A 9151-nucleotide genomic window follows, 5' to 3' on the forward strand; every position below is an offset into this window, starting at 1 on the left:
AGGAGTTATCCAGAAGGCCGTAAAGCAGAATTTCAGCAGACTAACTCCTCAAGCAAGCCACAACCTACTGCTATGCGCAAACCACCATCCAATGCTGCCAAGGAATCTGGTTCCAAAGCAATCAAATGCTTTAAATGCCAAGGATTTGGCCATATTGCTGCGGACTGTCCTACACGAAGGGTTGTCACCATTCGAGAAGGATCAGGGTATGAAGCACTTGAAGAAGGTGAGGAGGACGATGAGTTCTACGGCACTGATCCCGTATATGACGAGGAGGTCACACCTGCTGATCAAGGAGAAGCATTGGTGCTTAGACGAAGTCTGCATACAACAGTAGTCAAAGAAGAACCTTGGTTACGACGCAACATTTTTCACACTCGTTGCACGGCCCAAGGAAAAGTTTGTAATGTCATCATTGACAGTGGAAGCTGTGAAAATGTAGTATCTAACTACATGGTGGAGAAATTGAAGTTGCCAACACAAGATCATCCACAACCTTACAAGCTTCACTGGCTCAACAAAGGGAATGAGGTAAAAGTTTCTAAACAATGCCTGACCTTTTCTATTGGGAATCGATATTGTGATGAAGTTTTATGTGATGTTGTTCCCATGGATGCATGCCACCTTCTCTTGGGGAGGCCATGGCAATATGACCGACATGCTATGCATAACGGGCGAGCAAACACTTATTCTTTTACGAAAGATGGTGTCAAGTTTACACTAGCGCCTCTACCACCCAATGAGATTAGCCAATCTTCAAGGGAATCTAGTGTATCTAAGCCGTTAGTGTCTTTATTGACTAAGGAGGAATTCAAGGTGTCAAAATCCGAAGCCCAAATGATGAGCATTATTCTGGTGCTTGAGGTGAACGATGAGACGGTCAATCCACCTGGAGTCATTCCGTTATTGTCAGAATTTTCAGATGTAATATCCGGTGAGATACCACCAGGGTTGCCTCCAATGCGAGACATACAGCATGCCATTGACTTCGTTCCAGGAGCAGTCATTCCTAATAAGCCTGCTTATAGGATGAGTCCCCAGGAACATGCCGAAGTCCAACGACAAGTTGAAGAGTTGTTGAAGAAAGGGTTAGTTCGAGAAAGTATCAGCCCTTGTGCTGTACCTGTTCTTCTAGTACCTAAGAAGGATGGGAGTTGGAGAATGTGCATTGACTGCCGAGCCGTCAACAAGATCACTATTAAGTATCGGTTTCCGATACCTCGGCTTGATGATATGCTGGACCAGTTGCATGGTGCCACTACTTTCTCCAAAATTGATCTTCGTAGTGGGTACCATCAAATCAGAATTCGACCAGGAGATGAGTGGAAGACTGCTTTCAAGACCAGAGATGGCTTATATGAGTGGAATGTGATGCCTTTTGGGTTAACAAATGCTCCTAGCACATTTATGCGCCTGATGAATCAGGTATTGAGACCCTTCATTGGTAAATTTGTTGTTGTGTACTTTGACGATATTCTTATTTACAGTAAGAATCAAGAGGAGCATTTAGATCACTTGCGGCAAGTTTTGCAAGCCTTGCGTGAGCAGAAGCTTTATGCAAATCTCAAGAAGTGCACCTTCCTCACCAACGAAGTTGTGTTCTTGGGTTACATCATTACCGCGGAAGGTGTTCGCGTTGATCCAAGCAAAGTTGTAGCCATTGACAGCTGGCCAATTCCAAAATCCATCCAGGAGGTTCGAAGCTTCCACGGATTAGCTTCTTTCTACAGGAGGTTCATCCATAATTTTAGCTCAATTGCCGCACCACTTACAGACTGCACCAAAGGAGAGAAGTTTCAGTGGACAGAGCAAGCTCAGAAAAGCTTTGAGGAGCTTAAGAAGAAGTTGACCAAAGCTCCAGTCCTAGCTCTTCCTAATTTTGATCAAGTATTTGAAGTTAGCTGTGATGCTTCTAACACTGGCATTGGTGCTGTCTTAAGCCAGGAGGGCTATCCCATTCCTTTTTTAGTGAGAAGCTCAATGATGCCAAGCTCAAATATTCTACCTATGACAAGGAATTCTATGCAATTGTCCGAGCTCTTCAATATTGGAGTCATTATCTCCTAAATAAAGAGTTCATACTTTTTTCGGACCATGAGGCTCTCAAGTATTTGAATTCCCAGCAGAAGATCAGCCGCAGACATGCTCGTTGGAGTGAACTCTTACAGTCTTATCCATTCCTTATCAAACATAAGGCTGGAACTCTGAACTCCGTAGCAGATGCCCTTAGTCATCGCCATGTACTACTTACAACACTACAAACCAAGGTTGTTGGATTTGACCTTGTCAAAGAGTTATATCAAGATGATCCTGATTTCCGAGGAGTGTGGGAAGCAACTATAAATCAACCTTTCCACCAGTTCTATAGACACGACGGGTTTTTATTTCGAGGTAAAACCCTCTGTATTCCACAGGGTTCCTTGAGAGAAGCCATAATTTGGGAAGCACATGATGGTGGATTAGCTGGACATTTTGGACGAGATAAGACAATTAACCTAGTGAATGAGAACTTTTACTGGCCTCGACTTGAACGGGATGTCAACAGGCATATACAGAGATGCAGAATTTGTCACTTGGCTAAATCCAAGGGTCAGAATACTGGACTATACATGCCTCTGCCAATTCCAGAAGCACCTTAGGAAGATATAACTATGGATTTTGTTCTGGGTTTACCACGGACTCAGAGGCAAAAAGATTCTGTCATGGTAGTTGTGGATCGCTTCTCAAAAATGGCCCATTTCATCCCATGCCAGAAGACCAACGATGCTATTCAAGTAGCCGACTTGTATTTTAAGGAGATTGTGCGTCTTCATGGCATTCCTAGAACTATCACTTCTGACCGTGATGTGAAGTTTCTTAGCCACTTTTGGCGGACATTATGGAAGAAGATGGGAACTAAGCTACAGTTTAGCAGCGCTAGTCACCCCCAGACAGATGGTCAAACTGAAGCTATAAATAGGATTCTTGGTAATCTTCTTCGCAGTTTCGTAGGGAAGAATTTGAAGCAGTAGGATCTTATTCTTGCTCAAGTTGAGTTTGCTTATAATAACTCTGTCAACCAAGCAACTGGGAAGTGTCCGTTTGAAGTTGTTTATGGCACTCGTCCCCTTAGTCCACTAGACTTGACCCCTTCACTTGATAAGCAGCAATATAGCTCTGATGCTGACCAAAGGGCTAAGGAAATTAAGAAGTTGCATGAGCAAGTTCGCGAGCGAATTCCAAAAGCAGAATTTGAGATACAAGGCTCAACGTGACAAACATCGAAGACAGCAGACTTTTAAGGTAGGAGACTTGGTTTGGATACATCTACGAAAGGAACGATTTCCTAAACAACCAAACGCCAAGTTGTCCCCAAGAGCTGATGGTCCGTTCAAGATAGTGCAAAGGATCAACAACAACGCTTACAAAGTGGAATTACCTGGTTCTTATGGTGTATCTACCACCTTCAATGTTGCTGATCTATCCCCTTACATTGACGATAATGCCGAATTTGACTCGAGGGCGAGTTCTGCTGAACCCGGGAAGGATGAAACGGACTGAAACGGACAACAGAACTAATACACGAGAGTTACAAAATTGAAGCCAAACGTGTTCCGTTACCCTTCATTAAGCCACCGTTACCCTTCATTAAGCCAATAAAACGTTTAGCATTTACATTTGTAACGTTAGCTGATTACTGTTTTCGTTCAGAGTCCTAACATTATAAATAGGACACTCACTTTGTTGTAAGGAGGCAGACGAGAAATAAAATTCAAAGTTTTTTCTCTTTTCATTCGGTTTCTGTGCCATTTTTTATAAAAAAAAATTCAATTAATCTTTTGATCTTGCAGTGTAGTTTCAGATTTTATTAGGTCTAACATATGACTAAGTTATATTCGTGATTCTTAAATGAAATTCTTTCTTCTAAATAAGACTTTTTATCATATCTTTGTTTTTTTTTTTTTTGGGTGGGGGGTGATAATAAATGAAGAAGGTTCTCAGGATTTAAGTAACAGTTGAACTGCTGGAAATTCGTATTGAAGGGGAAAAAGTGGCCATGGAAGATAAAAAATACGTGAAACTATAAAATCTGATCGTTTATATATAATAAGGTTAGATCTCTGGACGTTTAACATTTTAATCATTCTGAATAAATAACAATAATGGTTGCCATGAAAAACATTTGAGTTTTAAACTGGAGGATAGAAAATAGTTCACTATTGTCATCTGATTGAGGAAAACGATGTTACATTCTAGCCTTTAGGTATATGCTGTGATAAGTGCAAAAAACATAACAATAACGAAAAAAATGTATATATCCTATATTTTGAAAATCAAATTTAAAAAGAATAGTATTAACCAAAAAGACCTATCTTTGAAGCAGAAACACAATCATCCGCAGGCTACTATTGTAGGTTCCAATGCAATGGAAGCGTCCCTCTCACACGTTTCAGAACCAATATCTGAAGGTCCTTCTCCCTGTAAGATGATGTCAAAAATTGAGGTTTAGAAAATAAAAGGAAAGGGAAAAAGAAATTCCCATTTCACAGCTTATTAAAATTTGAATGAATAATACAAAAATTTACCTTTGCGAGATTCCTGAAGTATGTTGTGCTGTAATTTCCAGTGGGAAATAAAACTTCAATAAGATCGGCTAGTACCAATTGAGGTTGAGAGACTCCTCCATTGAACCAGTCTTCGCATGTAGAAGATCACACGCAATTTGCAATTATCAATTAGATTTCTCCTTTCATTACACAAACGAGGGAAAAAAAAAATCAAATTTATGACCCTTTAAATTAACTTATGTAGTTATGTACTTGAAATGAATAAACAATTTTCATGGAAAACTTACGAGTTATGACTGCAATGGATTATATTTGACAAAGGCGAGAAACCAGAACAACTTACCCAGAGTTGCATTATTTTGAATCCTTTTGTCATGTCTCCATAAGCTTGTATTTGTGAGAAAGGAGAAACAAGAATGATCTTCAACTTTCAAATTTTGGAGAAATGTTGATACTGTATAGTTGAATGGATCAAAAGTTAATGTTTCATCAATCACCACTTCCACAGTCTGCATCAAGAAATAAGATTATATAAATTGTTGAGAAACTTAAATAACAGGCAAATTGAATAGAAAAAATTGAATACAGATATGAACTAAACTTGCTTTTTAATGAATATGTATTTATGAGAATTAATTCTCCAGAAGGAGCAAATGAACACAATGTAATCATAAGAATGCATGGATAAATGGTTGGTAGGCTGTTGAAATGAAAACATTAGCAAGCGGAGCACAAAATGAATATGATATAAGAATCTCAAGGTCAAAATTCATAATTGTGGGACGTCCAAAAGATCAATTTTCTTTCTTAGATATTAAAAAAGGGACCAGGCATTAGAGGATATGATATTTATCCATGCCTTATTATGTAGAACTTTAGATTCAACTAAGTAGACAAGAAAATTTGATTAGAGGTTCTATCATATCTTTTAACTTAACTGCAGTAACTTACACATAAGATGGCATGCAGTTCGTCCAGATCATCAGGATCAGAGACATTATAAGAGTTCTTGTTTGCATCAAGCTTTTCTCCACCAGCATCTTCCACATACTGCATGCAATGTTAGTGTGCAAAATAAGGGAAGAGTTTATGTGATGCATAATAACAATGTTTTGTCCCTGTTCAGAAACATCATCTCATTTTCTAATTGCTGTGCTAATTATCTACAGTTCTCTTCATACCTTCAACTTATACGCGTTCTTTGAAAAAGCCCAAACGCCCTGAAAAAAGAATATACATAAGTCCTGAATTTAAAAAAAAAAAAAAACAGAATCTGGGAATGATTAGGAGATAAATAATATTTGAAATAAGAGTCAGAGCTTCTGGGGATACATACATCAGAATACTTCATCCATGCTACTATTGGTTTAAAGGATGTTCGATTGTTTGTGATGTTAGCCAAGCACAAATAGTTCTCCTTAATCTGTACAATAACAAATCATTGGTTTTTAGAAGTTATCAGAAAATTCAATCAGTTACAAAAACTTTTGCATGACTAACTATGTAAAAATGATAGAGAAATTTGCAAGTGCAATTTAAAACTGAAACCCAAAAAACATTCAACTATAGAAAAACTTGGAAATCCTTCTGTTTTAATTTTATACAGTCTAGCAGAGTATGAGTTGCCCGTCTTCCATTGGACCAAGAAACAGAAAAAGCTTCACGACTACAGAATTACAAAGATGAAAATAATTTTCATAAAGAAACAAGAACCTCCCCATATTTTAAACTTAGTTAAGCCTCGGACTGAGTGGAGTGCTTACCTTAGAATACACTTGATTGGCTCTAGCTTCTTCATTTGCATATGCTCCCATGAATTTGATCCATTCTGCTCTCTAAAAAAGTGCATGTACCAAATAGTTAATAATTCCAAGCACAGACAATATACTACCGTGATAAGTTGATAGGTTAATATTTAACAATATCAATAGTAAAATGTAAGCACTTAATGTGGATGCCATAGTTCTTGGGGTCTTTACAGAGTAATGTCGAATTTTTACTTGCCTGCAAAGGAGTGTCTTCTGAAAAAGGGACAAATGTGGCAAAATTGCATGCTGGTAGATGATCAGCATCACCAGAGAAATGAGCTGCAAACTGTGCAAGCTTTTCTTCGTCAGTCTTGTTGAACATTTCTATTTGACCATCTTGGTATAATTTTAGAACGCATTGAGAAGCCACCAAGTCTGATGTTATGCCTTTCAAGCTCCCTAGCAAGCCTAGAAGCTATCCATGACATGAAAGGAGGGAAAAATAAGAAGGCCAATCATTTATGCTAGTAAGACACTTCCATCTTGACAATTAAACTCCAAGAAGGCTGAAAAGGCTAGGTAATCTTACCTCTAAGAAGGAAACTGGAGTTTCACCCCAAGGAGGCAAAAGAAAAAAAAGGAAAGCGTTAATGCATTAGTTTTTCTAGAGAAAAATAAAATTGCTTCTGATGTTATGCGGTAGCAAACTAAAGTCAAGCAAAAAAGTAGAGAATGCATAGAGGCAGGGATTTGCATAGAAGGGATTGCCTGGAAATGAATCGGTATCAACTGAATAGTTTGACAATGGAATCACAAATGATTTGATTCTTGATGTGCAATATTTGGTCCTTGATGCAATCCTTGTATTATTCTGCCAACGAGAAATTTTCTCAATATAATTATCAATATAAGAAGGAAAAGTATTGGACATCTAGCATAAGTTTCCCGGAAGTAGGCAATCTTTGTTTTGGGGTTGCCAGCGAAGAACAGCGAAATATCTTTCGCGCATTATATAAATAGTAAAAAGTATTATTATCCACATTGCCAATTATGTTCCTACAATCTGATTTGATCTGTGTTACAAAGTGCACTTAATTCCACTCAAATTGCCATATTCTCCTCTTCATTATAACCAAAAAGAACCAAAAACTAAACAGAAATATCTTCCAGTGTCCTATATACTATCTTTTCAAAGGAATTCGAGAACAAAAGAAAGCAAGTAATTTCCAATGGCTTCTCAATCAGGATCTATCATTCTGAAATTTTAAGATGCAAAAAAAATAATGCAGAATAAATTTTGTCCTCCAATTATTTCCCAAATAGGAGCCTAGTAGCCTAGAAGTCAGTACTAAACCCCACCGCCATTGCCTCGTGCCTCCATTGTTGATTACAGAAAGAAAACGGGGCAGAGAAGAGGATAGGGAGGATACCTGGAGAAGAAGGTAGCTGTGGGCATCAAGAGCATTCTTTATGACTTTGAAGGTCTGGCCATAGTATAAATGAAAGTTCACAGCATCTTCCACCTTCGAGAAGTCTCCCACTTTCACCATGCTTACCTCCTCAGCGCCTCCCCATTCCAATGAACAGGCCAATTCCAGGAGGCGGAAGAGGAGGAGGAAGAAGATTTGCAGAGAGCAAGAAGCAGCAGCTGTTGAAGCCATAAGCTTGCCAAAACAGAGCTCTCTCTCTTTTTCTTTCTTTCTTCTTTTTTTTTTTTTAGCCAAGACCAGGCACTTACCACTACATAACTGAGGAGCTTGTTTATTTAAGCCAGGGGCCTCATTACTCTTACGGCATACGGACAAGGGATAAAGATCCTCAACTTTCCGGGCAATAACAATCATTAACCAGCTATTTAGAGCAACAAGAGAAAGAAAATGACCAGCTTTTTGGGATGGTTTGGTAATTTGGCTCGGTGGTGGCAATGGGGATAACTTTTTCTTGATATTATTTTAAAAAAATTGACAATACAATAAAAGTAAATAATAATTTGATTTTTTTAAAAATCACAACTTTTCATAAATTTTTAAAAATTTTTTATTATTAATAAATTTATATAAATTATTAAATTATTTTTATTAAAAATAAATAATTTATAAATTTTATTTAAATATTTATAATTTTTTTTATCCGTAATAATATAACAATAAATTATAATTTTATATATTAAATTTTTTATTTGATATTGTATTGTTGTTAAAAATAAATGATTTGCAAAATTTATTTATATATTTTAAAAATTTTTTTTTTATGTAGCAAGAATGGGAGAGAAACAATGAAGTGACTCGTGAACCCTGGGATGGATTATTTTGTCATATTCTTTCCAACATGCTTATCCTTTTTCTTTTTTACTGAAGCCATGGATCAAGCATGTGCTGTGCACTCACCTCGACCCAACCCAACCACCACATTCACGCTCCTCCCCGCCTTGCGTTGAAGGCCTGCCAGGCAGGACCCATCAACAAAGAAATGAAAAGGATGGAATGGGCATGAACCGGGGGCGGGGGGATTCGAAATAGTATATTATCAAATCAGCATGTTTGTAGGCAGGGCGCATACCATTTAAATAATTAAAATTCATATCAATATTTTAAATAAATCTCTTCATTTCTTTATTTATTAATTTTAAGTGAAGTATAAATTTAAAGTTATTGATTTAAATTTCAGTTATTTAAATAAAATACAGCTGTGGAATCCAAATTTTTTAAAAAGGGATTAAACAATGACGCGAAGGATCGTATACAATTATAGTGTGTGGTGAAAGTGGGCATGTGACCGTGCCTTCTCCTGATGCATTTGGACTCTCGTCTCGTGATTGTAGCTCTAGGAAAGGAATCCTCTCGGGGTTAAAATGTT

At 37.5% G+C, this 9151-nt stretch overlaps 2 protein-coding genes across 2 annotated transcripts; both read right to left on the reverse strand.

Annotated features, from left to right (window-relative positions):
- Positions 1-4175: 4175 nt before the first annotated feature.
- On the reverse strand, positions 4176-6391 carry LOC129318977 (uncharacterized). The gene is made up of 7 exons (XM_054964005.1): positions 6311-6391; positions 5884-5970; positions 5729-5767; positions 5499-5597; positions 4891-5056; positions 4566-4675; positions 4176-4458 (listed from the first exon to the last, which is right to left on the reverse strand). Exons 1-7 carry the CDS (start codon positions 6359-6361, stop codon positions 4372-4374), a joined length of 639 nt encoding a protein of 212 aa, XP_054819980.1. The 5' UTR covers positions 6362-6391; the 3' UTR covers positions 4176-4371.
- Positions 6392-6440: 49 nt separating this feature from the next.
- On the reverse strand, positions 6441-8083 carry LOC129318976 (uncharacterized). Its single transcript, XM_054964004.1, has 4 exons — positions 7726-8083; positions 7064-7166; positions 6885-6898; positions 6441-6770 (listed from the first exon to the last, which is right to left on the reverse strand). Exons 1-4 carry the CDS (start codon positions 7954-7956, stop codon positions 6456-6458), a joined length of 663 nt encoding a protein of 220 aa, XP_054819979.1. The 5' UTR covers positions 7957-8083; the 3' UTR covers positions 6441-6455.
- Between the last annotated feature and the right edge of the window lie 1068 nt (positions 8084-9151).

The sequence above is a fragment of the Prosopis cineraria genome, unplaced genomic scaffold (assembly GCF_029017545.1).
Source record: "Prosopis cineraria cultivar Desert tree isolate PC_DT_omini unplaced genomic scaffold, ASM2901754v1 PC8, whole genome shotgun sequence".
NCBI lineage: Eukaryota > Viridiplantae > Streptophyta > Magnoliopsida > Fabales > Fabaceae > Prosopis > Prosopis cineraria.

Excerpts from the sequence above, each read along its gene's own strand:
- LOC129318977 (XM_054964005.1), bottom strand. The coding sequence starts at position 6,361 with ATGGGAGCATATGCAAATGAAGAAGCTAGAGCCAATCAAGTGTATTCT. Across the intron at positions 5,971-6,310 it reads CCAATCAAGTGTATTCTAAG|ATTAAGGAGAACTATTTGTG; the intron begins GTAAGCACTCCA and ends GTTATTGTACAG. Across the intron at positions 5,057-5,498 it reads AACTGCATGCCATCTTATGT|ACTGTGGAAGTGGTGATTGA; the intron begins GTAAGTTACTGC and ends TTCTTGATGCAG.
- LOC129318976 (XM_054964004.1), bottom strand. The coding sequence starts at position 7,956 with ATGGCTTCAACAGCTGCTGCTTCTTGCTCTCTGCAAATCTTCTTCCTC. Across the intron at positions 7,167-7,725 it reads ACAGCTACCTTCTTCTCCAG|AATAATACAAGGATTGCATC; the intron begins GTATCCTCCCTA and ends TCTCGTTGGCAG.